This window comes from Hyperolius riggenbachi, chromosome 9 (assembly GCF_040937935.1).
Source record: "Hyperolius riggenbachi isolate aHypRig1 chromosome 9, aHypRig1.pri, whole genome shotgun sequence".
In the NCBI taxonomy this organism is placed as follows: Eukaryota; Metazoa; Chordata; class Amphibia; order Anura; family Hyperoliidae; genus Hyperolius; species Hyperolius riggenbachi.
In genome coordinates, this window is record NC_090654.1 from 48,966,751 (window position 1) to 48,994,336 (window position 27,586).

General features: G+C 46.4%; 1 protein-coding gene across 1 annotated transcript in view; it reads left to right on the forward strand.

Moving 5' to 3' along the window:
* COL7A1 (collagen type VII alpha 1 chain) overlaps nt 1-27,586 on the forward strand; it is a 331,680-nt gene that overhangs the window by 29,990 nt on the left and 274,104 nt on the right. Inside the window, exon 2 of the mRNA XM_068254821.1 lies at nt 25,417-25,501. Coding sequence (XP_068110922.1) covers nt 25,426-25,501 — 76 coding nt within the window. The 5' untranslated portion in view covers nt 25,417-25,425. The remainder of the gene's footprint in view (nt 1-25,416; nt 25,502-27,586) is intronic.

The window sequence follows — 27,586 nt, forward strand, 5'->3', positions numbered from 1 at the left end:
CCTATTCATGTGTCCACTTTAAAGAGGAACTCCAGTGAAAATAATGTAATAAAAAAGTGCTTCATTTTTACAATAATTATGTATAAATGATTTAGTCAGTGTTTGCCCACTGTAAAATTTTTCCTCTCCCTGATTTACATTCTGACATTTATCACATGGTGACATTTTTACTGCTGGCAGGCAATGTCAGTGGAAGGAGATGCTGATTGCTTTTTTGGCAGTTGGAAACAGCTGTTATTTCCCACAATGCAACAAGGCTCCCACAGTGTGATGTCAGAACCATGGTCCTGACATCACACTGTGGGAGGGGTTTCACTACAATATCAGCCATACAGATCCTCCTGATGATCCGTTTGTGAAAAGGAAACGGTTTCTCATGGGAAAGGGGGTATCAGCTACTGATTGGGATGAAGTTTAATTATTGATTACGGTTTCTCTTTAAATAAGCCTGGGGAGGCTCTTTAGATAAGCAGCGCAAGAAAGCAACAAGTTAATGCGTGACAGCTGTGAAGCATGGCGGAGTCTGGCTGGGACGTCCAGGACGAGTTTTGTGATTGCACAGATACACCTTTATGCCCGAGGCCGAGCATTACAGCGTGAGACACACCCAGACCTCTCCAGCACTGGATTATAACGCTGAGCAAACAGAGGCCCGTATCTGCCTGGATCTGTTATACGGCAGGAAATGGAACCATATTGTTCTCTTGTCACTAAGTATAATGGATCTGGGACGCCGTTTCTGAGATTTCCGAAGGGGATTCCAGACACAGCTGGGGATTAAAGCATGTGGCGTGCCAAACACAAGATTTATGGATGTTATTTTTTTTTTACACACCCATCTAGATTTTACACGCGAAGCGGCGGCCTGATACATTCGCTGGATCTGAGTAAGAGAGATTGCGCCCAACACCACGGCCTGATCTGTATATAGGACCTAACAGCTTTGTAAGCAGAGTGACCAGATGCGGCCTTCTCCTGTCAAACATGGCTTCCGCTGCTAAAAAATCCTGAGCCCAGCTGAAGGGCTTGAAAGTGACACTGAAGTGAAAAAAAAACCTTATGATATAATGAATTGAATGTGCAGTACAGATAATGAATACAACATAAGTAGCAAGGAAAAGAGTCTCATATTTTTGTTTTCAGTTATATAGCTTTATTTTTTTTTATAACATTGCATCATTCTCTCATATTTGCAATTACAATACACTGTATTTAAACTATGAAACAGAGCAGAGCTAAACTGTACAGTTTGCCACAGGGCCCCTTAAACCGGCCCTGCCTGCAGTAAAACCTTATCTAAAGCTACCTGTCTCTGTTTCTTTGATGTATAAGTGCGTCAGAAAATAGGACTGTCTCCGACTCAAGTTGAGTCGGAAAGCACAGAGCAGCTCTTTTGCATAGATGACAACTGATGTTTTTTAACTCTTCCTGTACTGGAAACAATATGAGACTCTTTTCTTTGCTACTAATGTTCTATTTCTTAGTTGTACTACATACACAATTCATTATATCATATGTTTATTCTCCCAAAAGATAGGGGCAAAAAAAACCCAAACAAATCAAGCCTTTTTTCAGTCACTACCAAATCTTGGTCTCCTTTGGTGCTACAAATAGACCGGCAATTGTTCTGGGGTGGGAGGCTGATATTCAGAGAACTCTTTCGGATGAGAGATGGGCCCATTGTAATTCCACTCTTACGAAAGGCAGCATGTATCATAGGTAAACGCAGGGGGGGGATTACAGCTGCCCAGAATCCCCCCTCAGACCAGGGCCGGTGCATTGTCTGGGGACAGGCACAAGATGAGACACCAGAATATCTGCAGGTATCCTGCAGCTCACAGCACCGCCCCCTTTCTTTCCCTGCAGCAGTTGACTTTGGATGTAGCAGCAGCAGCATGTGTGCAGAGCATGGAGCAGCTGAGGGGAACTTACAAACGAATAGCGCCTCTGTACCAGGCGCTATTCGTGACCTTGAGACTATACTGTGTACTCCTATCTGTTTATTGCCTGAGGAAGCGGGAACATCCCCGTGAAACGCGTTGCATTGTTTGTTTTGGAGTATATTAATAAACCTGTTGTCATAAAACTGACGGTATCTTGTCTGCTTCGGGGAGGCGAGTCCACCACCACCTCCTGAGGGATTTTAAGCCTTTTAGAACCTTTTATCCTGCTGGTGCCTCTGCTCCCTCTTACATTAACAGAGCCAAGTATGAGAACAGCCCTGTGCCCTGCTGTGTGATTGCTTCACTTTCCCCTTCGTTACCAATGTCGGCTGTCCTCATTATTATCTGTATCCAAACTGCTCCTGATTGATCTCGTTGTTGGCCGAATGGCATATTCCATTATTTGTATCCAGCATGATATCCTACCATATTATTATACTGTATTGTGCGTGGCTGAGAGAGACCTTTCAGGAATCCCGACTTGAAAATCCTAGGTTTGCCCCTGTGTATTATTTAATGTAGGAGACCTCTTTTCGCCTGTTGCATCGGTCCTATACGACCCCACTAATAATACATCAAAGTGGTTTCCCCACTTTGCATTACGTTTGGCTCTCTTTAGACCACCGGGGAAGCCATATTTAAGGGTGTAGCCCTAGATCACCAGGGAAGCCATGTGGGGACAGAGGGGGAAAGCACTAAACACCACTGAGGCAAGTATTATTTTTGCACAAAAAACCTCACAGGTTTGCTTTAATGGGCAGTTCACATTGCATGGATAAAAAAAAACTGATCTGTATAAAATCTGATCCATCAAATGGATCAGTTTTTATTGGGCATCAGCTTATCATCTGTGACCTTCTGATCGCGGTCAATGCATCCGTTGATCTGGAAAAAAAGCTCCATGCTATGTACATACGCTGCTACTCCATGCTCTGTACACACGCTGCTGCTCCATGCTCTGTACACACGCTGCTGCTCCATGCTCTGTACACACGCTGCTGCTACTTGCTCTGTACACACGCTGCTGCTCCATGCTCTGTACACACGCTGCTGCTCCATGCTCTGTACACACGCTGCTGCTCCATGCTCTGTACACACGCTGCTGCTCCATGCTCTGTACACACGCTGCTGCTCCATGCTCTGTACACACGCTGCTGCTCCATGCTCTGTACACACGCTGCTGCTCCATGCTCTGTACACACCCTGCTGCTCCTTGCTCTGTACACACGCTGCTGCTCCATGCTCTGTACACACGCTGCTGCTCCATGCTCTGTACACACGCTGCTGCTCCATGCTATGTACACACGCTGCTGCTCCATGCTCTCTACACACGCTGCTGCTCCTTGCTCTGTACACACGCTGCTGCTCCATGCTCTGTACACACGCTGCTGCTCCATGCTCTGTACACACGCTGCTGCTCCTTGCTCTGTACACACGCTGCTTCTCCATGCTATGTACACACGCTGCTGCTCCTTGCTCTGTACACACGCTGCTGCTCCATGCTCTGTACACACGCTGCTGCTCCATGCTCTGTACACACGCTGCTGCTCCATGCTATGTACACACGCTGCTGCTCCTTGCTCTGTACACACGCTGCTGCTCCTTGCTCTGTACACACGCTGCTGCTCCTTGCTCTGTACACACGCTGCTGCTCCATGCTCTGTACACACGCTGCTGCTCCATGCTCTGTACACACGCTGCTGCTCCATGCTATGTACACACGCTGCTGCTCCATGCTCTGTACACACACTGCTGCTCCATGCTATGTACACACGCTGCTGCTCCATGCTCTGTACACACGCTGCTGCTACATCCAAAGTCAACTGTAGCAAGGAAAGAAAGGGGGCAATGCTGTAAGCGGCAGGATGCCTGCAGATATTCTGGTGTCTCAACTTGCGTCTGTCCCCAGACACTGCACCAGCCCTGGTCTTAGGGGGGATTCTGCAGCTGCAAAACCCCCCCCCCCACACACGTTTGCGGAACGGGCCAAACAGATCAGTATCGAACGGAGCAATGTGAACCAATCCTATTGATTAACATAGGATCTATTCACATCCATAGGATCCAGTCCATTTAGTTCTGATAAACGGACCATTTTTTATGCCAGTTTAAACGGGCCCTAAAGTGAATTAACCATCATGTGCATGAAAAAATGGTAAGCTGAAGTAGCGCTGTAGGGTTTGTAGAGCATGCTGCTGGGATTTCTCTGTACGTTCTGCAGAGGTGACCCTGTGCCTGCACTCTCGCGTGATGGAAAGAGCAGGCTGCTCCACGCACGTCTGGTTTCCACATTTCCTCAATTTTCCCCGTAATGTTTCTCTGCCACAACCGCGGCTTGTTAAGTAAAACCAACGTTTCCGGAACAGGAGAAACCTCTGCTTTGTATCCTCCCTGGGAAAACACATCTGCCCACGTGGAGAGGAAGGCAAACCATTAGGAATAGGGAGGGCTATGATACTTACACAGGATCAATCCTAATATATCTTACAAACGTCCAATATAAGGAGCTGCGGAGATTACAGTGAACATGAACTCATGCACAGGACACAAGGAAAACACAGATGAATCCATCCTGTTTGTGTTTAGAGTGAAGAGTCTGTCTAAGGCCCCATTCACACTTACAAATGCAAAACACTAGCGATTAGCGCTAGAGTTTTGTCTCGGCGATCTTTACTCGATAAACACATATTGTTCACTGGACATTTTAGCGTTTTTTGAGCGATCGCAATTCGCTAAAAATGCTGCATGTAGCGTTTTTTGCTTATAGCAGTAGTGGGATGTGGGTGTCGCAAGCACCCTCTGGTGAAAAATATACAGGAGGAGACAAAAGCGGGAGCCCAATAGTGTAGTATGTCAAAAAAAAATTGGGATAGTAGAAAGTAAGACACTACTCACAAAGGTGGGTTGCAGGGGGGCAACCGACCACAGGAAGCAGGTGGAGACAACAAACCCGACTCCACTCGGGGTGGTCACTGGGGACCTGGATGCGGTCGCTCTCCTTGGTAAAAGAAAAAGGACAAAAGTCCACCGTGGTAGAAACCACGTGTGTTCTGTCTCCACCCCTCAAACGGGTGAGGTTAGGGGGTATGTTATCACAATAAGTGTATAAGAGGCGCCCTGGTGTAGTATAAAAGCATCTAAAAGCAGTTTAAAATGAAATTTTTTTGTAATGACAAAGGTTTTTATTAGCAGTACAGGAAACGCGTTTCGCGGGTCAGAGCCCGCTTCCTTAGGCCAATAACAGTGCCAGACTAATTGGAAGATTCAGCAAAGGGAGGCTCTTCCAGTTAGTCTGGCACTGTTATTGGCCTGAGGAAGCGGGCTCTGACCCGCGAAACGCGTTTCCTGTACTGCTAATAAAAACCTTTGTCATTACAAAGATTTTTTCGTCATTGAGGTAAGCTACCTCAAATTTATTTTCCGTTTTAAACTGTTTTTAGATGCTTTTATACTACACCAGGGCGCCTCTTATACCCTTATTGTGCTTATAGCAGTAATCGCGATTGCTGGCGATAGCGGCAGTGAAATCACTGCCATATAGTTAACATTGGGCTAGCGCTTTGAATAGCGCTAGTGATCGCTGGTGATTAGCAGTAAACGCTCGCTAATCGCCTAATTCCCCCTCAGCTGCAAGTAATCACAATTGTTATTTGAGCTCTCAGCTGTGTCAGCACATGCATCTGGCAGTCCTCAGCAGACACAGGTAATTTGTAAACACAGGATGTTAACCCTTTGTCTGCCTCCATGAAAGCAGGAATTAGACACACTGCAGATTTATTGCAGGAGTTCTGTGGGTTGTAACAAAGAAATGTTTTTTCTGTAAAGGTTATTATGCTGTTGCTTATCTTTTAGAACAGAGAGAAAGTTCTGAGATCATGTCCACTTTAAAATCTTACCTTACATGAAAGCCACTGGCAGACTTTAACCATTCACAATTATGCATGTAAAAAAACATTTAAAAATAATCCGGAATGTACATGCCATGAAGTTATCAATTAAAGAAGGACTGTAATGAAAATAATGTAATTAATAAAATTGCTTATTTTTTTTACAATATTAATTTTGAATGATTCAGTCGCCAGTCAGTGTTTGTCCATTGTAAAATCTCTTATCACCCCGAATTGCCATCCTGAAATTTATTGCAGGAGGCGACATCTTTATTGCTGTCAGGTGCAGCTCTGTGGAATGTTTGTTTACTGAAACTTCTAAAGCCAAAAAAAAATATACCTGGCCCCCCAGAATACTATGGGAGGAGAATTCCACATAGCTAAACAGCCTAGGCTAAGCACTGAGAGGGCGAGGCTACATACAATATACAGCAATATATAGATGTAGGAAGTGTTTCTGATGCTGAAACCAGGAAAATTGCTGTAAAAGAATGTATTATAATTTATTGCATTCTACAATATGTCACTACAGTGCTTCTGTAATTATGGCAGCATGGCAGTGAAGCAGAGAGCACTCTCACCCTGCAGTGCTATAGTCCCCAGTTCAGTTCTGGGCCAGGACACCTTCAGCATGGAGTGTGTATGTTCTCCCTGTGTCTGCATGCGTTTACTCCAGGCATTACGGTTTCCTCCCACATCTCCAAAGGGCTATGTTTCCACTGCAGCCGATTCACAGCGTCTCCCCTCATGCAAATGCCTATTATTATTATTTATTATTTATTATTTATATAGCGCCGACATATTACGCAGCGCTGTACAGTGTATATATATATTGTCTTGTCACTAACTGTCCCTCAAAGGAGCTCACAATCTAATCCCTACCATTGCCATATGTCTATATTATGTAGTGTAAGTACTGTAGTCTAGGGCCAATTTTTTTAGGGGGAGCCAATAAACTTATCTGTATGTTTTTGGAATGTGGGAGGAAACCGGAGTGCCCGGAGGAAACCCACGCAGACACAGAGAGAACATACAAACTCTTTGCAGATAGTGCCCTGCAGAGCCGGGACAAGGTCCTCCAGCACCCAAGGCTGAGACACCAAAGTGCGCCCCTCCATCCCTGCCACCCCAGCTGTCACACACTGATTGCTATTAGACTAAGAGGCCCCCATGGGCCCACAACCTCTCCAACACCTTAATCTCTAGATATCTGGCTTGCAGTCACTGCCATGTATCCCCTTTTCTATTTCTTTCTGCTTCAAACACAATTAGGAATGACAGCTGAATGAATTCTGCGCCCCCTCCTACACTGCGCCCTGAGGCTGGAGCCTCTCCAGCCTATGCCCCGGCCCGGCCCTGGTGCCCTGGCTGGGATTTGAACCAGGGACCCAGCGCTGCAAGGCGAGAGAGCTAACCACTACGCCACCGTGCTGCCCTTAAAGTTAAAAGACAGCTTCTGAATTGCATGCAGGAAAAAAAGTAATGCTTGCTGCAGTTTTCTTGCCTTGCATCCAAATTCCCATAGCCATGCAAATTTGTATCAGAATAGGTGTTGGAGATGGATGCAGCACCCTGATGGAGACACAGCCTCTATTATAAGGATATATGACTATTGTAGGGATTAGATAGTGAGCTCCTCTGAGGACAGTCAGTGACATGTCTTTGTACTGTATATACTCAAATACAAGTCGACCTCGTGTATAACTCGACTCCAATATTCAACCCTCTTAAGCTGGAATTTTTATTGACTTAAGTATAAGTCTACCCTGAAAAGTTAATGGCTGCACTTTGGGTTCTGGAGGGGTTAATGACTGCACTGCATACAGTATTGCAGCCGTTAAAGCCAATGGGTACCGCTAATAAAAAAAAAAAGTCAGATGCTCACCTAAGGAGAGGGAAGGCTCGGTCCTAATAAACCTTCCCTCTCCTCTCCCGGTGCCCTCGGTGCTGCGCTGGCTCCCCCGTTCGCGTCCGCCGCCGCAGGGACTTCAGGGGTCTTCGGGAGCACTCAGGCTTTCGAAGGCGGGCCGCTCCGAACTACGTACGCGCGAGCGCGTCATAGAGGGCGCTCGCGCATGCGTAGTATGGAGCGGCCGCGTCCTCGGGAGCCCAAATGCTTCCGAAGGCTTCCGAAAGCTCCCTTCAGCATGCGGAAGTGGCAGTATTTGACCAAACTGGTCGAATACTGCCACGGGGGATCCTGCGTGGGACCGGGCACCGAGAGAGGAGGGGGAAGGCTCATTAGGACTGAGCCTTCCCTCTCCTTAGGTGAGTATCTGACTTTTTCTTTTTTAATCCGGTAAACATTCACTTTAACCCCTCCTGTCCCTTAAGTGCAGCCAATACCTCCTACAGGCCCCCAAGTGCTGCAATTATTCACTCCCTTTTAAGCAGCTCAGTATTTTCCCCCTGCCCTTTCCTTGTTAATTTGTGTGGCCAGGACTTTCAGACCTGTGTTGTCTTGACATTTCCTTTATCAAGAAAGTGTCACTTACCACAGGGTAAATTGCTGCAAATGGGAATGTCACTATTAGTACACACATTACTCAGTGTGCTCAGTGTTGCCTGTGACTCATGTACAAGTCGACTCCTATACTTTTATGAAGTGAATCAGATCTAAATTTCTAAGACTTATACACGAGTTTATACTGCTACACAAGTGTAACGATCGGTGTCGGCACACAGAGAGAATCTGATTATTGGTGATCTGCAGTATCACCAAGAATACAGATATATACCTGATTATTAATGATCTGCAGAATCACCAATAATACAGATATAACTAACCTCTGGACACCTATGTAATGTGAGTGTTTGGTGCAACAGTAATGACTTTGAGTGGGACCACCCGAGGAGCAGGTGGTCCTTGGCCATATGGGAGTTACCTCCCTCTGATAAGTGCAAAGACCTTTCAGCAGCCTGAGACGTCCAAAGGGGTGGAGCCCCAGGCTGAATAGCAGAAAGGCCCTGAGGCTAAGGGCCCTTTTCCACTAGCAGTCGCTAGCGTTCACGCTGAACGCTAGCGATTGCTGAATCGCAAAGCTAAAAAATTACAGGCGATTTCCCGACGTTTGTGGCCACGATTTTGCTATGCTATGCACTGCATAGCAAAATCGCGGCAAATATCGCTCCGCCGCGCGTTCGCGTTCCTGTAAAAAACGAATCGCGGTAGTGGAAATGACCTACCGCGATTCCTATGTTAAAAAGCAAACCGTAGCGATTGTATAATCGCTAGCGGTTTGCGACTTTCCGATTCAGCCAGCGCAAACGCGCTAGTGGAAAAGGGCCCTAAGTGACACCTAGAAGGTGGGCGTTACAAGCAGGTCTGGAGACTAATCTCTCAATGGAGAGGGATAGCTCTCAAGGTCGGGCGGGCCAGGTCGGCAACACACGAGCAGATAAGGTACAGAGACAGAAGGTTGATTCGGTAACCAGGGACAGGCAGGTTTGGCAACAGGGTATGAGATATGCATAGGTACCGAATCAGAAAGCAGAGGGATAGTCAAGAATGCAGAAGGTCATAACAGATATCAAACAATGCCTAGTCTTGGGTGTGAAGTCCGTGGTCTCAACACCCTGGAACTAGTCTGAAGTATAATATGATGGTACACAGTATCCCTAGTCTTGGGTGTGAGGTCCGTGGTCTCGACACCCTGGAACTAGTCTGAAGTATAACACAATGATAACACAGAATCCCTAGTCTTGGGTGTGAGGTCCGTGGTAGTGTTGGGCGAACACCTGGATGTTCGGGTTCGGGAAAGTTCGCCGAACATGGCCGCAATGTTCGGCATGTTCGGGCCGAACCCCGAACTCCCCGAACATCCCGCTTGTAGGGGCCCTATGGGGTCGCAGGCATAAGGGGGGAGCATGCCCCGATCGCGGGGGGGGTCGGAAATTCCCCCCACCCCCTCCGCTAGCGCTCCCCCCTCTGCCCGCTTCCCCATACAAAAGTTGCAAGAAGTACCTGTGTCCGGGTGGTAGTGGGTGGCTGTCTGGCTGGCAGTGGGCGGCACTATGCAGTGACTAAATGAGGAGGAGGAGTCCGGAGAGTGACGCGTTGAGGGAGGCCGGGCAGCGGGCGGTTCAGCAGTAGTACTGCTGAACCGCCCGCTGCCCGGCCTCCCTCAACGCGTCACTCTCCGGACTCCTCCTCCTCATTTAGTCACTGCATAGTGCCGCCCACTGCCAGCCAGACAGCCACCCACTACCACCCGGACACAGGTACTTCTTGCAACTTTTGTATGGGGAAGCGGGCAGAGGGGGGAGCGCTAGCGGAGGGGGTGGGGGGAATTTCCGACCCCCCCCGCGATCGGGGCATGCTCCCCCCTTATGCCTGCGACCCCATAGGGGGGCCGTATTCGGTCGAACAGGGCCCTGTTCGGCCGAACAGGGGCCCTGTTCGGCTAGTAATTTGGCAGTTCGGGCGAACGCGAACAGTTTGGCCGAACACCACCAGGTGTTCGGCCGAACTCGAACATCACCCGAACAGGGTGATGTTCTGCAGAACCCGAACAGTGGCGAACACTGTTCGCCCAACACTAGTCCGTGGTCTCAACACCCTGGAACTAGTCTGAAGTATAACACAATGATAATACAGAATCCCTAGTCTTGGGTGTGAGGTCCGTGGTCTCGACACCCTGAACTAGTCTGAAGTATAACACAATGATAATACAGAAGTAATCTGGCTCAGTGTAAATTCCCAGGTCCTCCTGGTTCAAACACACTGTGGGATCTGACTATGGTCTGAGTGCTTTCACGTAAGTGTTTGCAACGGCAGACAACTTGAGACTGACCAGCAATAGGTATATATAGAGCGTCGCTCTCCGGCGCCACCCACCGCTGATCAACCAATGGCCACTAGTTCTGGGATTAGCTGACCAACCTTGTCAGCTGATCCCTCCTCATTTGGCATAAAGGTTCTGCCTCTCAGCGCGCGCGCGCGTATTCCTCAGTCTGTGTGCACTAACAGGCCCAGCCACCTCAGACGCACGCTGCTGCGTGCAAACCGCCGCGCTGGACGCTGAATCAGCCGCCTCGCCGCCAGTCTGCGCGGCGGCTTCTCCGCAATCTCTTACAACAAGATGTCAGTACTATATAAATACATAATAATATGGTAGGACATTAGACTATGACCATGGTAGGGATTAGATTGTGAGCTCCCCTGAGGACAGTCAGTGACATGACTATGTATTCTGGCGCTGGCAGTTTTTATTAAAAGTTAGGTGTAATGGGGAAAGGGGTGTCTTTAAGGTTTAGCAGCTGGTGGTGGTGGGGGGGGGGTTAAGAGGGGTATTTTAAAGTGTAACTGTCGGGCATGAAATCAAAAATCAATTTTTTATTTCTGTCTGGTAATAAGGATGCTAACCAGGCAATCCAGAAGTTAAAATCACTATTACTTTTCTTGTTGATAAATGATCATTCCCCAGTTTACTTGACTCTTATTTAGTACACACAAAATTTGGTACACAAAAAAGAAGTTGCAGGGCATGCTGGGTTGTCCTGTTTTGCTTCTCTACTTCCCCCTCAGACTTAACTAATGCAGCCTGATTGGCTGAAGCCTCTTTCCCTCCTGTTTTCCCCTTCCACGCCTCTGTTCCTCTCTGATTGGCCAATATTTCTCATGCTGAGAAAGTGCACTTTCTATAGTGAAGGGCGGGCAATTCATACACAATCTGGCAGAGGAGAGTAAGGTAGGAAATTACATCAAGATTGGCTTCAAAATAGCCACACTTAAAATGGGAAATGCTAAGAAGGATTTTCTCTTTTTTTTACTGTAGAAAAATCACTAAAATCAAAACGTGTACAGCACAATATTATTATTATTATTATTTAGTATTTATATAGCGCCGACATATTACGCAGCGCTGTACAGTGTGTATATATATATATATATATATATATATATATATATATATATATACATATGTTATGTACGGAGAGCAAGTATTTACCTACTTATATATGTGTTGTTGTTTTTTCTGAGAAAGTGTGGCTGACAGCTCCTCTTTAAAGAGACACTGAAGCGAGAATAATTCTCGCTTCAGAGCTCATAGTTAGCAGGGGCACGCGTAACCCTGCTAAAACGCCGCTATCCCGCGGCTAAACGGGGGTCCCTTCACCCCCAACCCCCCCCCCCGCAAAATCAACGTCTCAATTTTGCTGCTCCTAGAGGCATGGCTAACGGCTGCAGCCCTGCCTCTAGTCGTGTCTATCAGCGGCGCATCGCCGCCTCTCCCCCGCCCCTCTCATTGAAGGAAGACTGAGAGGGGCGGGGGAGAGGCGGAGATACGCGCTAACAGACGCGTGTGGGGCAGGGCTGCGGCGGTTAGCCCTGCCTCGACCAGGAAGAGATCCCCGGCTGCTCGGAGGGGATTTGTGAGGTAAGGGGCCCCCGTTTAGCGGCACGATAGCGGCGGTTTAGCAGGGGCACACATGCCCCTGCTAACTATGAGCTCTGAAGCGAGATTTATTCTCGCTTCAGAGTCTCTTTAAAGAGAACCCGAGGTGTGTTTAAAGAATGTTATCTGCATACAGAGGCTGGATCTGCCTATACAGCCCAGCCTCTGTTGCTATCCCAAACCCCACTAAGGTCCCCCTGCACTCTGCAATCCCTCATAAATCACAGCCATGCTGTGAGGCTGTGTTTACATCTGTAGTGTCAGTCTCAGCTGCTCCCCCGCCTCCTGCATAGCTCCGGTCCCTGCCCCTGTCCCTTCCCTCCAATCAGCAGGGAGGGAAGGGATGCAGGCGGGGACTGGAGTTCTGCAGGAGGCGGGGAGAGCAGCAGACTGACACTATAGAGATAAACACAGCCAGCTCTGACAAGCTGTTTGTCAGCAGCGTGGCTGTGATTTACGAGGGATTGCAGAGTGCAGGGGGACCTTAGGTGTGTTTGGGATAGCAACAGAGGCTGGGCTGTATAGGCAGATCCAGCCTCTGTATGCAGATAATATTCTTCAAACCCACCTCGGGTTCTCTTTAAGGATCGGAGTCAATGGTTTTTTAAAGGTTGGCATCAGTGGGAGGAGGGGGGTGTAGACATTGGCAGAGGGAGGGCTCTGTGTGAGAATAGGGTTAAGTTTAGCTACAGTCAAAAATATTTTAAAGGAATTCTGAGACTGAAGCCTGGTGCACACCATGCAATTTTCAGATAGATGAGTTTTCTTGGGGGAAAAAAAAGTCACAGAATCAATCAGACGATGCGCTCCTCTGAAGAGCATCATTTAAAAGTTGCCAAAACATTTGTAAAACCCTTTATCTGATCCTGCAGCCTGCGGCTCCATGTCTGAGTCTGTATCAGTTACCTCATACCGCGTATTGCCTCCTACAGTCTGGCAGGTAGTAATGATACCAATAAGAGAGGGGGATTCTTCACAGATAAATTATGAGGAGAAATTGGAGGAGCTAATAGATATCCCGCCATTCCTGAAGTGTGAGATCACGGAGGGCGTCTGATTGACCGCCCACCTCTTACCTGAGGCCACGGAAGGGAAAAGAATCGCTTACTGAGGACTTCAAAGCCGAAAGAGATACAATGAAGATGCTTCTGCTTTGTTTGAAACGACTAGGGAGTTATCAGGCCACTTTGTGGAGGGATTTCCACAAGAACTTTCATCTGGCAGCGCAAGTGCCAATTACTGTGCTCTGAAATTTTCCATCTGTGAGGGAAACATCCAGAGGAACCAGGACTGATTCTTTTACAAGACTTGGCTGTTAGATGTTTTTTCACAAACATATTTAAAGGGAATTTGAAGTGAAAATAAACTTATTAAATAATGAATTGTATGTGTACTGCAGCTAAGAAATAGAACATTAGTAACAAAGAAACAAGTCTGATATCGTTTCCAGTACAGGAAGAGTTAAAGAAACTTCACTTGTTATCTATGCAAAAGAGCTTCTCTGAGCTCCACCACCAAATTGGTCCCTGATTTCTGGAGCACTATACTGTACATCAAAGAAACAGTGACAGACACCTTCAGATAAGGTTCAGTGAGAAGAGAAGTTCAAAGGGTCATTTGCTCTGCAAACCACACTCTGTATAAGACAGAGCAAACTGCAAATATGACAATATGATGCAATGCTATGCAACGCTATGTAACTGAAAATAAAAATATGAGACTAATCTTTTTGCTACTAATGTTCTATACCTTATTAGAAATGGCACTAACGGTTCGCCGGAGAACGGTTCCTGGCAAACTTCCACAGTTTGCGATCGCGGAGAACCGCAAACTTTTCCGGAAGTTCGATTCGGCCCCTTAGTGCATCATGAGGGCCAACTTTGACCCTCTACATCACAGTCAGCAGACACATTGCAACCAATCAGGCTACACTCCCTCCTGGAGCCCCACCCCCGTTATAAAAGGCAGGCAGCGTCAGGCTTTTCACTCACTCGTGTGCCTGCAGTAATTAGTGAAGGGATAGCTGCTGCAGACTCTCATAGGGAAAGCTTAGTTAGGCTCTTGTAGGCTTCTTAGCTTGCTCCTTGCTGATTCTTATTGCTAAAAAAGCACCCCTCAACAGCTCTTTTGAGAGCTAATCTTGTTCTTGTGATCTATTTTTTTTTCTGTGTGTGTGTCCCACTGACACTTGTGTTGCATAGACAGCCTTGGTAATTCCTACTGTGTGTGCCACTGCCAGGCCCAGCACATTCAGTGACTACTACCTTTGTGTGTGACAAGTGCACATTGTAATACCTACTGCATATATCTACCTGTTGTTCACTGTGCACCCACCCACCCACCTACGTGAGCGCACGCAGTGTCACTGTGCCTGTCCGGTACCTGTCTGTGTGTGACAGGTGCACATTGTAATACCCACTGCATATACCTACCTGTTGTTCACTGTGCACTCCATGCATACCTGTTCACTGCACCTCTGTGACTACAAATTGTATTACTCAAGTCAGTGCATACCTTTCACTTCATCCCCCTCCCGGTATGGACAAAACAGACAAAAAAGGTAGAGGCAGACCAAGAGGAAGGCCACCCGGCAGGTCTGTGCAAGGTCGTGGTAATGTGATTTCGTGTAGCCCTGGACCAAAGTACAGTGCTCAGAAGAAGGCATGTCCCATCAACTTCCAAGATAGTCAGGACGTGGTTGACTATTTAACACAGAACACCTCATCTTCCGCAGCCACCAGCGCTACACCAAGTACCACATCTACTACATTTGACAGTTCGCAGGAGTTATTTGGTGGGGAAAGCACTGATGCACAGCCATTATTGTTACAACCAGATGAAGGCGCTAAGCAAGTTACACAACCTCATATGTCTGAGTTAGGCGACACTATGGACGTAACGTCTGAGGCAAACGAAGCTGGGCAGGATGATTATGATGATGACGATTATACGGATCCCACGTATGTTCCCAATAGAGGAGATGAACAGGGGGACAGTTAATACAATGACAGTTAATACAATGCAATAACATTTCTATAGCGCTTTTCTCCCGTAGGACACAAAGCGCTTAGGCTCTCTCAGATTCAGTAATTGGTAGTAGGATGAAGTATTCACACAACAAAAGTTATATTTCTGCAAATGCCAAACTGAACAGGTGGGTTTTCAGTCTGGATTTAAACACATCCAGGGATGGAGCTGTCCTGACCTGTTGAGGTAAGGAGTTCCAAAACGTAGGGGCAGCATGACAGAAGGCTCTGGGACCAAAAGTTTCAAAGTGGACTCTGGGTATTACTAGATTATTAGAACCTGTGGATCTGAGAATGTGGGGATTGCTACGCAGCTGCAACATTTCTTTCATGCATCCAGGGCCCAGATTATTCAGTGATTTAAATGTCAGTAGGCAGTTCAGAGGGGAGTATGAGGAGACGAGTTCTTGAAATAAGCAGGGGAAGCTCGTCCTCAGAAACAGCTGGTGTCAGTGTCCGGTGCCATGTATCGCCACCTATGTATAGCCAGCCAACCTGCCCTTCAACATCAGCTGCTGATGCCACCATAATGCCATTACCCCAGGGGGGCTCAGCGGTTTGGAAATGTTTTAGTCTATCTGCCTCAGATCGGAGCAATGCCATCTGTTCTCTCTGCCTCCAAAAATTGAGCCGTGGAAAGGCCAATACCCACGTAGGGACAATTGCCTTACGAAGGCACATGGAGAAAAGGCACAAACTGCAATGGGTAGAGCAACGGAGCAAAAGCAGCACACAAAAGAAAAGCCACCCTCCTTCTACTCTTCCTCCTTCAGGTGCATCATCTTCAGCCGCTTTCTCCCTTGCACCTTCACAGCCACCATCCTCCACTCCGCCTCTGCCCTTGAGCGGTTCCTGCTCCTCTGCCCACAGCAGCCAGGTGTAGTGGAAGTAGCCAATTTCTGCAAGTCACCCCCTTGCCCGGCGTCTGACAGCTGGCTTGGCGGAACTGTTAGCTCACCAGCTGTTACCATACCAGCTGGTGGGCTCTGAGGCCTTCTGTAAATTTGTGGCCATTGGGACACCGCAGTGGAAGATGACAGGCCGCAATTATTTCTCTAAAAAGGCGATACCCAAACTGTACCGTGAAGTTGAGAGGCAAGTGGTGTCATCGCTGACACAGCGTTGGGTCAAGGGTCCAAATGACCACGGATGCCTGGTCTGCCAAGCACAGTCAGAGCAGGTACATTACTTACACAGCCCATTGGGTCAACCTGGTGACCGATGGCAAGCAGGGAGTACGTGGCTGTGCGGCGGACCTAGTTGTGACACCTCCACGGCTTGCAGGCAGGCTCATGCCACCTCCTCTCCTCCTGCTACATCCTCTTCGCTGTCATCATCCTCTTCTTCCTTGGCTGAGTGGCAGTTCAACTCTACTGGTGCTGTGATCTCCTCTCCAGCTACACAGCCCCAGCTCCCCAGGGTCTATGCTGCATGCCAGGTACGACGGTGTCACGCCACCTTAGACATGTCTTGCCTCAAAGCGGAGAGTCACACTGGAGCAGCTCTCCTGGCTGCTCTTAACAAACAGGTGGATCAGAGGCTGACCCCGCACCAGATGGAGATCGGCAATGTGGTGTGTGACAACGGCAGCAATCTCATTTCCGCATTGAATTTGGGAAAGATGACACATGTACCCTGCATGGCACATGTGCTGAATCTAGTCATTCAAAGATTTGTGTCAAAGTACCCAGGCTTAGAGGACGTCCTGAAGCAGGCCAGGAAGTTGTGTGGGCATTTCAGGTGGTCTTACACGGCCATGGCACACTTTGCGGAGATTCAGCGGAGAAACAAGTTGCCAGTGAGATACCTCATTTGCGATAGCCCGACTCGCTGGAATTCGACCCTCCTTATGTTCTCTCGCCTGCTAGAACAGAAAGCCGTCACCCAGTACCTCTACAATTTCAGCAGAAGGACACAATCTCGGAAGATGGGGATGTTCTGGCCCAACAACTGGACACTCATGCGAAATGCATGCAGGCTCATGCGGCCGTTTGAGGAGGTGACCAACCTGGTGAGTCGCAGTGAAGGCACCATCAGCGACTTGATCCTGTACGCTTACTTCCTGGAGCGTGCCGTGCGTAGAGTGGTGGATCAAGCTGTGGAGAAGCATGAAGAGGAACAATTACGGGAGGAAGCATTGTGGGATACATTTTCATCAGAAACAGATGTTTCCTCAACACCTGTGGCAGCACAGAGGGGGGAGGAGGAGGAGGAAGAGTCGTGTGGGGAAGAGGAGTCAGACTTGGATGATGAGGAAGGTGTTTCTTTGGAGAAGGAGCAGGCGGCAGAAGAACAACCGCAGCAGGTGTCGCAGGGGGCTTGTGCTGCTTAACGTTCCCGTGGTATTGTTTATGGCTGGGGGGAGGAGGAGGACTTACGAGACGTCACTGGGGAAGAGCAAGAGGAGATGGATGGTACGTCTGGATCCAACTTTGTGCAGATGGCGTCTTTCATGCTGTCCAGCCTGTTGACGCATGCACAGTGAGCGGCTGTGGGCGTGCAGCTGCAGGGCCGCACTCATGCATGAAGAGGTGGGAAGTGGTGATGTGCAAGAGCATCCTGAAGGACATCGTGGATTTGTGGGAAGCCTCTGGAGGACACCGAGGTTTCCCTCTCCTAAGGTAAGTATTTAACTTTTGACTCAAGGTTCACCTTGGGTTTTCTTTGACCAACACAAAGCTAGTGGTAATATTAGGCCTCTGCCTTTTATTGGAGTTTCAAAGTAACATTTAACGTGTGATAAAACCTTAACTATTCATTTATTATCCAACCAACAGTAGTTAATGAACAGTTCGGGACATTAAAGGGACACTTAAGTCAAACAAAAAAAAGAGTTTTACTCACCTAGGGCTTCCAATAGCCCCCTGCAGCTGTCCGGTGCCCTCGCCGTCTCCCTCCGATCCTCCTGGCCCCGCCGGCAGCCACTTCCTGTTTCGGTGACAGGAGCTGACAGGCTGGGGACACGAGTGATTCTTCGCGTTCTCAGACACATTAGCACCCTCTATGCTGCTATATGGTATATGATATATGCTATAGCAGCATAGATGGCACCATTGTGGCCAGGAACGCGAAGAATCACTCACGTCCCCAGCCTGTCAGCTCCTGTCACCGAAACAGGAAGTGGCTGCCGGCGGGGCCAGGAGGATCGGAGGGAGACGGCGAGGGCACCGGACAGCTGCAGGGGGCTATTGGAAGCCCCAGGTGAGTAAAACTCTTTTTTTTTTTTTTTTGACTTAAGTGTCCCTTTAATGTATCAGACTAAAGCATATTTTACTCAGTGGAAGAAAAATGGGCAAGTAGGTGTTGGGTGACACAACCCCCAATAAAGCGACAGAAAAAAGGAGGGGGGAGTTCAGCATCTGTGAAGAAACTGGCTGATTGGAAACTGCCACACAAGAATACACCAAGATGGATATCACCTGATTGGATCCAGTTCAAGCACACAGTCCAATCAGAGCTGGGGGCAACATTGCCCAGTCATAGAAGCAGGGCTGGATTTCTGGAAAGGCCGGAGCCTTGGGTGGCTACAACCCAAGGGGGCACCTGAACATAAAAAAGGAGGCTGAACATGGGAAACAACATATGAAAAAGGGAAACTGATGCCCAAAGGAGCTGTTCATGAAGTAGAGGGACTGCAGTACATGGATGATACACATGGAAGCAGGAATGGGAGGCTGTTGCTGTACATGAAAGGGGAGCCACAACATACTTGGCCTAGGGGCACAAAAAGTAAAAATCTGCCCTTGGCAGGGATGGATTTACCATAAGGCACGTGCCTACAGGCGCCTGGTGATAGAAAGGCGGCTCACTTCCCTCCCCGAGCGCCTCCCTCCCTCCTTCCCTATGCTAAGTCCTAATGAGAGTATAAATGAGAGGTTACCCACCCTGCTCTCTGCATTCCACTGATGAGATCTCCCTTCAGTCAGGGGCACCTCTAGCTACTTAATCCTGAGGTTCCTCTAGCTACCCAATACTTGGGGCAACTCTAGCTACTTAATACTGAGGGTACTTCTGTCTACCTAATACTAAGGGGAACCTGTAGCTACCTATGACAGGCAAGGGAAGAAGTGACAGCTGGGACAACCAACACAGTTGTGGCGCAGTTTGGTGGGGATTTGCAGGTTCATGGAGGGCAAAGTCTAAGGTGCCAGGACATCTGGGCCTATAGGCTCCTGTAAGGTAAATCCGGGCCTGCTTAGAAAAGTATTACTGATCAGGAGGTGATTTCCAGTGGATGTGGCATATTTATTGTTTATTTTACGAGTACACTTGTCCTTTGCAGTTGCCCTGCAGACTAACCTGCAACATGTGTGTGCCACGTCTCTCCACGTTACCGCGCCTGCGAACATCAAACGCGCACAAGACTTTTTACTTCCCAGAAAAAATGGCATATGGATGCTAGCCTGACATGAATTTCAACAGATTCCAAGAATTCCGCTTCATAAACAACCGTGTGGAGATGGATGTCACATCCTCCGCCGTGTGCTCAGGATGACCCCTTCCCACAGGCGGACAGGGCCGCAGATAAGGGGCGAGGCTTCTGTGAGAGACACAACTTTGCATTTGTCTAATAATCTTAGTTTACTAATGGACCCAGGCCACTGCTTTGTATGACTTGTGAGGTCTGACCCCAGTCAGTTGGGATTATTTCTGCTGCCAAAACTGTGCGCTCATACAAACACTGACTTATTACATCTGGTGGGGACTGACCTGCTGTCTGACACGCGCAACAAATATTTGTGTGAAGCTTGGCTATAAAAAGAATGTTGATATAATTCATTTTTGTCTCTTTAAAGTGGGCTAGACTCAGAACTTCCTCTCTGCTCTAAAGCATTAGCCACAGCATCATAACCTTTAGGCTGGGAACACACTAGGCAGTGCAGGAAAGGTTGCGTTTTGCTGCATATGCGTTTGTGCATTTTTAGTGCGTTTTCTGTGTTCACGGTTTTTCCCACCACACTCGCGTTTTTCTTGCATTTTGCATGCGTTTTAATGCGTTTTATACACATCACTAGGAAGTCAACAGAAAGCGGAAATACATCATCAAAAACTTGTCTTAAAAAAAAAATAAAAAAAATAACGCACATAAAAATGCATGCAAAACGCATACAAAATGCACTACATCGCAATACTTCGGCATCACCATTGACTTTCATTATGTACGTTTTTGATGCGTTTTGGAAAAATATGTAACAAAACCAGCATTTTTAAAAACGCACATTTCTAAATGCAAACATATGCGTTTTTCATGCGGCCCATTGACTTGCATTAGGTGCGTTTCTGCCTAGTGTGTTCCCAGTGGTCACACTTAGGAAAGTGCCACAACGCAAAAATCGCACATGAAAACACACATAATGTATCTGTTTGGAGCGAACGTTAAAAAAGGGCGCCGGGAAAAAAGGGCGCACGGTTTTAAATGATAAGCATGAATAACGTTTAAAAAATAAATTGTGCTATATATCGTTTAAAAATAATGTTTTATAAAGTTATAAATCATTAAATAATGTGTATGAAATCGACAATTATAAAAACGTTAATCTTCCGTTTAAAAAGTGAAACGTATAACGTTTAAAAAAAAAATACTAAGTAACCTTCCCTGTACCTACCCCTAACCCCTAGACCCCCCTGTTGGTGCCTAAACCTAAGACCCCCCTGTTGGTGCCTAAACCTAAGACCCCCCTGTTGGTGCCTAAACCTAAGACCCCCCTGTTGGTGCCTAAACCTAAGACCCCCCTGGTGGTGCCTAAACCTAAGACCCCCCTGGTGGTGCCTAAACCTAAGACCCCCCTGTGATAAGCATTAATAACGTTTTAAAAAATATTGTGCGGTTTTTCGTTTAAAAATAATGATTTAAAAAAGAAAAATTTTTACAATTTTTCATTTATAAATAATGTTTTAAAAAATATTGTACTGTTTTTCGTTTAAAAATAATGTTTAGAAAATTATAAATCATTATCAATCAATTATAAATCATTAAATAACGTGTAATCATGAGAAGCAGTTATAAAACATTAAAAGTCTCCGAGCGCCGCTTTTAAAACGTTATTTTTCTCCGGCGCCCTTTTTTCCTGTTGGGCGCCGATTAAACGATATTTATTATGGGAGTGAATGGCGGCGCCCTTTTTGTCCACCTGCCTCATGCGCCCAAATTTCCTGCTTCCCTGTTTGGACCCTTTTCCACATGCAAGCGCAATCACAAATACGTTTACAATTGCAAAAGCTTATTTTTCCACTTGCTGCGATTGCGCTGTGAACCATCGAGAGTGAAATGCGATTGAACCAATAATCGTGCAGCCCGACAATTGCGATTTGCGAATTATTGAAATGCGATAATCTAAAAGTGAATCTAGCGCTAGCGGTCAGCAGGTTCCATTTCATGCAAATTTTGGGATGCAATTGTATGCGAAGTAAAATCTCAGCCTGCTGCATTTTTCCACAGTCGCTTTGCCAATAATACATTTTTCACCTAAAAATACATGTAAAATATTTCATGAGATAACCAGGCAAGGAGTGATAATTAATAAGAAAAGTTTTGTGAATCAATTCCAAGGTTTGTATGTATGCAACTGTCCCTGCCAAAGCAGGATCACCCTCCAGGCAACCTAGGCAGCTGCCTGGGACCTAGTGGGTGTCAAAGGGTTCACCTGCCACCTTCTCTGACCTCTCTCCACTTCAGCTTACCAAAAGGACCACATGGGGCCCCAAATCCACTACCTTGCCTAGGGCCCCATGACATCTAAAAGCGGACCTGAACTCAGAACTTCCTCTCCACTGATGTTGATCCAGGGATTTTATCTGATTACCATCTGGAGTGGGGAAGGAATTTTTTTCCCTTTTGGGGCTAATAGGACCATGCCTTGTAAGGGTTTTTCGCCTTCCTCTGGATCAACAGGGATATGTGAGGGAGCAGGCTGGTGTTGTACTTTGTTCTCTGGTTGAACTCGATGGACGTTTGTCTTTTTTCAACCCAAATAACTATGTAACTATGTAGCTTTAAAAGATACACAACAGTATAATAACCTTCTAAAGAAAAACATTTCCTTGTTACAGCTGATCCAAATCCTGCAAAGAATCTGAAAAGCAGACATATTATTAACATCCTGTGTTTACCAATTTGCTACTCTGCCATTGCAGAAGAAATGCCTGATCTGACACAGCTGAGAGATCAAATTACAACTTGTGCTTGGTCACAGATTAGTGAGAATTAGACAGGCTAAACCCTTTAAATACATACAGGGTTCATTTCTATATACAGGTAGTCCCTGACTTACGAACAACCCTAGATACGAATGGTATTGGTTCAGTGTTTCCATGGGAACAAGCCCCCCCAAAAAAATTCACGTAGTTTTTGAAAAAAATTGATTTTTTAAATTCAAAGAAAAAATGGCTTTTAACCACTTAAGCCCAACTGGACGAGATTTCTCGTCCAGTTGGGCTGCGCGCACTCCCGCGGGTCGCGCGCGCTCCCGCGGGCCCCCCTGTGCGCGCCCCCGCTGCTGGCCGCTAGCCCACCGATCAGTGAAATGGATTATAAATCCCTTTCGCTGATCGGACCCCCCCGGAGAAAAGCCGACAGTGTCTCTTCAGGCGGCTTTTCTGAGCTCTGGTCTCCTTTCTTCTGCCTGGGAGCGAGATCAATCGCTCCCAGGACTTTTTGATTCTGTGGCCAAATAGCAAATTACACCTAAAAAAAAAAAGTTTTAAAAATAAACATATAAATATATTAAAAAAAACCCTGTTTACCTCCCACACCAAAAAATACCCACATACAAGTTTAAATTAAAAAAAAAAAAAATTACAATAATAAAAAAAAAAAAAAAACATAAATAGTTACCTAAGGGTCTGAACTTTTTAAATATGCATGTCAAAGGAGTATATCAATATGATTTAATAAATTATGGGCTTCTAAACAGTGATGGACGCAAAATGGAAAAAATGCACCTTTATTTCTAAATAAAATATTGTCGCCATACATTGTGATAGGGACATAATTTTAATGGTGAAATACCCGGGGCATATGGGCAAATACAATACGTGAGTTTTAATTATGGAGGCATGTATTATTTTAAAACTATAATGGCTGAAAACTGAGAAATAATGAATTTTTTCCATTTTTTTCTTATTCTTCCTGTTAAAATGCATTTACAGTAAAGTGGCTCTTAGCAAAATATACCACCCACAGAAAGCCTAATTGGTGGCGGAAAAAACAAGATATAGATCAATTAATTGTGATGAGTAGTGATAAAGTTATTGGCAAATGAATGGGGGGTGAAAGTTGCTCGGATGTAAAAAAATTTCAACCCTTCGGGCTTAACTTGTATAAGCAGGTACAGAGGGCAGAGGTGGCACAGAGGGGGACACTGGAGGCACAGGGGGGCACAGAGGAGGTGCAGGGGACAGAGATAGCAAATTTTTCCGACTTAAAGGGAAGGTTCAGGGACTATGAGAAAAAATAAAAAACCTTATCCACTTACCTGGGGCTTCCTCCAGCCTGTGGCAGACAGGAGGTGCCCTCGGCGCCGCTCCGCAGGCTCCCAGTGGCCGACCCGACCTGGCCAGGCCGGCGGCGAGGTCGGGCCTCTTCTGCACTCCATTGTGCGTTCCACGCCGGCGTGCTGACGTCATCGGACGTCCTCCGGGCTGTACTGCGCAGGCTCAGTAGTTCTGGTTAAGAACGAACCTACAGTCCCTATCTGGTTAGTTAACCGGGGACTACCTGTACAGTATTTTCCTTCTGTCCTGTGCAAGAGTTCAGGTCCACTTTAATCCATCTCTGGTCCCTACATTTTGTGTCTGAGAAATACAGAGGAGAAATATTATCAAAACTGTAAGGCTTTTAATCTACTCCAACAACAGGCCATTTCCTACTTAATATTGGGCAAGATCAAATGTATCTAAATTACGGAATGATAGTATCACTTGTAGGCGGCCACAAGATATCTATTGATCTCTATTTGGAAAAATCCAGATATCCCTTCAACTATGCAAACTTTTAATCTCTCAGGCCTCGTTCACATTGCGTTCAGCTAGCGCCTCCGTGCGTGGTGGGCTTTTTTTTCTGTGATTTTTTAAAACGTTTTCCGCCGATTTTCCGCGCGTTCGCTCGTTTTGTGGGAGTTTTTGTAAGCGCTTTTGCAGAGCACTTCCGTCTTTTGATCCAAAGAAAAATCCGGAAACAATAAATACAATGTATTTTTTTTTTAAATAAACGCTCACGCAATCGCTTGCCAAAGCGATTTTATGAGCGTTTTGCGTTTTCCCTATTCCTTTCATTTCGGCAAATCACCTCAAAAATGGCCCAAGCACCGATTTTCAAAGCGGATCGCAAACGAACCGCTCTGATATGAACGCTCTCATAGGGAATCATTGCACAAGCGTTTTCAGGGCGATTTTGAAAATCGCCCGCGCTTACATTTTTACAAAAATGCCTATAATGTGAACAAGGCCTCAGTTTTATAATTTGAAATGAGAGAAGTTAGTTAGAATGAGAGCCCAACACAAGTAGACCATAGATATCTGCTAGAATATCCTAATCGGGTCATAAGGAACCACGCATGTCCATTTTCTTAATCTTATATATGGCTTTTCAGGAAAGAGTGTTGAGGTGTGACAGATCATGTGACTAATACAGAAAGCAAGTCTCACCTACAGGATTAACTGGTGCAATCTAACAAGGGCATGAGGAGATTATGAATAGGTCTCTGCAGTATCTTAATCCTGGATATAAATTAAGGTTTTCAGCATGGTTTTTTTGTTTCAGTGATGTTACCCTGACTAGTTCTGGTGTATACTGCTCGTCTTTACATACAGAGTTCAGTTTAGATGTGTATATTATTACTTTGACATGACTCGTTTATAAGTGGGAATGGCTTGTCCATTTCTGCTATGTACAACTTTCTACAGGTATTCTTCTTGTCAGGATTGTTAGTTAGGATACTTCATTGATGTTTGGCTTAGCCAGAACGTTTTTTTCATAGAAGCTGTGATATAATCTTGATTGTAATCTGCTGTACATGAGTCTTTCTAAGGCAAGTTACAGTATTATTGCCGTTCAATGTTTTGCTCTATTTCTTGAAAATCTTCTAATAAAACTTAAAAAAGCAAAAAAAAAAACAAAAACCTGTAAGGCTTTTTTTAATGTTTATTTTTGGTTTCTTTGCAGGAATAGAAGATGATAGGGTCATCCGCCCTGTTGTTGGCGCTGCAGGCGTTAATATTTTTTCCTCAGACAGGATCAGCCCAGCAAGGTAAGCCATAGTACCGGTACAAGAGATCGTTAGTTACACAACTAATCATAAGTTACTTTTGATCAGATGTATTTATTGCTTAGTGATCTCCATGTATTTGACTATATTTTTACATATTTAAAATAAGGAACATGTTTTTGCATTCATCTTTCTTTAGTAATGAACAGAGTTGAATCAACAGAAATTCAATTAAAGGTCTTGCACAGCTTATTAAAGCCAATGGGTACCGGATTAAAAAAGAAAAAGTCAGATACTCACCTAAGGAGAGGAAAGGCTCGGTCCTAATGAGCCTTCCCTCTTCTCTCCCGGTGCCCTCGGTGCTGCGCTGGCTCCCCCGTTCGCGTCCGCCGCCGCAGGGACTTCAGAGGTCTTTGGGAGCACTCGGGCTTCCGAAGATGGGCCGCTCCATACTACGTACGCGCGAGTCCGTCATAGAGGGCGCTCGCGCATGCGTAGTATGGAGCGGCCGCGTCATCGAGAGCCCGAGTGCTCCCAAAGGCTTCCGAAAGCTCCCGAAGGCATGCGGAAGTGGCAGTATTTGACCGAACTGGTCGAATACTGCCACGGGGGATCCTGCGCGGGACCGGGCACCGGGAGAGGAGGGGGAAGGCTCATTTGGACCGAGCCTTCCCTCTCCTTAGGTGAGTATCTGACTTTTTCTTTTTTAATCCGGTAAACATTCACTTTAAGATTTGCAACTATTCTTTTTTTCACAATAAGACTAATTGCACACTTGGTGTGTTACGATTGTCTTGTGGCAGGAGAAAATGTTGCAGGACAATCGCAGCGCACCATTTCATATTTTAAACATCCTGTCAGGGATGGTTCTGGACTTTTTGCTGCCTGAGGTAAAGTTGTGATGATGAAAGCTTTTTGAAGCAAGCAGCGGCCTCCTCCTGCAGCGGGACAGGCTCACCGGGTCCCCCTCGCCGGGCCTGCTTGCAAACCTCAGATCCGCATGACCCGGCGGGGCTACCATAGCCGCGCGTATACCAGAAGAACGATAATTGCTTCCCACGATCTGAGGAAGCAGGACAGGTGAGGGGGACCCGGTGAGCCTGTCCTGCTGCATGAGGTAGCCACCGCTTGCTTCAAGAAGTTAAGCAGCGGCTTGGAAGGGAGCCGAGAGAGAGGGGGGTGGGCGGGAACGAGGGGATAGACGGGATGCCGCCACCTGAGGAAGCGGCATCACCTGGCGTCATGGTCAGCCCTGGGCAGAGTACACTAATCATGGTATTTTGTTTAGCTCTGCTCCCCTCAGTGACGTGGACAGGAAGTACGTCACTGGATTTTGAACGGTTGGTGCATGCGCACCGCTGCTGCAATAATCTAAATGGATTGTTGCGGTGCCATCAACTCCAAAGTAATTGTACACCAAGCGGTCCTGCTTGGCAATGCACTGTAGAGTCTGCTCCACCTTTGCATTGTCTGAAGCACTTCTGTTGTGTCGCACTGTGGCCCGTCTCATAGAGACTAATGGCCACTGTGGCAGGGGAACGGCGACAAGGAGCGACAGAACGCCTAAACGGGGAATAAATCTGTACAAAGTGGTAAGAAATCACTGACAAAATTAAAAGCAACAGCAACAAATACACAGTGATTATTTTCCCCAAAAAATTTTCAAAGGGAGAACCAAGTGATTTTATTCAACAATTTATAGTTAGGCAGCTTAGGCATTTGCCTAAGGGCCCTTTTACACTTAAAGTGACACTGAAGCGAAAAAAAACATGAGATAATGAATTGTATGTGTAGCACAGCCAAGACATAGAAAATTAGTAGCAAAGAAAAGAGTCTCATATTGTTTTCAAAAACGTCACTTGTTATCTATGCAAAAAAGCTTCTCTGAGCTCTCCGACCCAACATGGGTCAAGACAGTCTTGTTTTCTGAAGCACTTATACATCAAACAAACAGTGAGAGGCAGCTTCAGATAAGGTTTTACTGCAGGGGAGTTCAAAGGGTCATTAGCTCTGCTTTGGTTTTTAGTTTAAAATAGAGTGTGGTTTGCAAACTGCAAATAATAAAGAATGATGCAATGTTATAAAAAAAGCTATATAATTAAAAATAAAAATATGAGACTCTTTCCT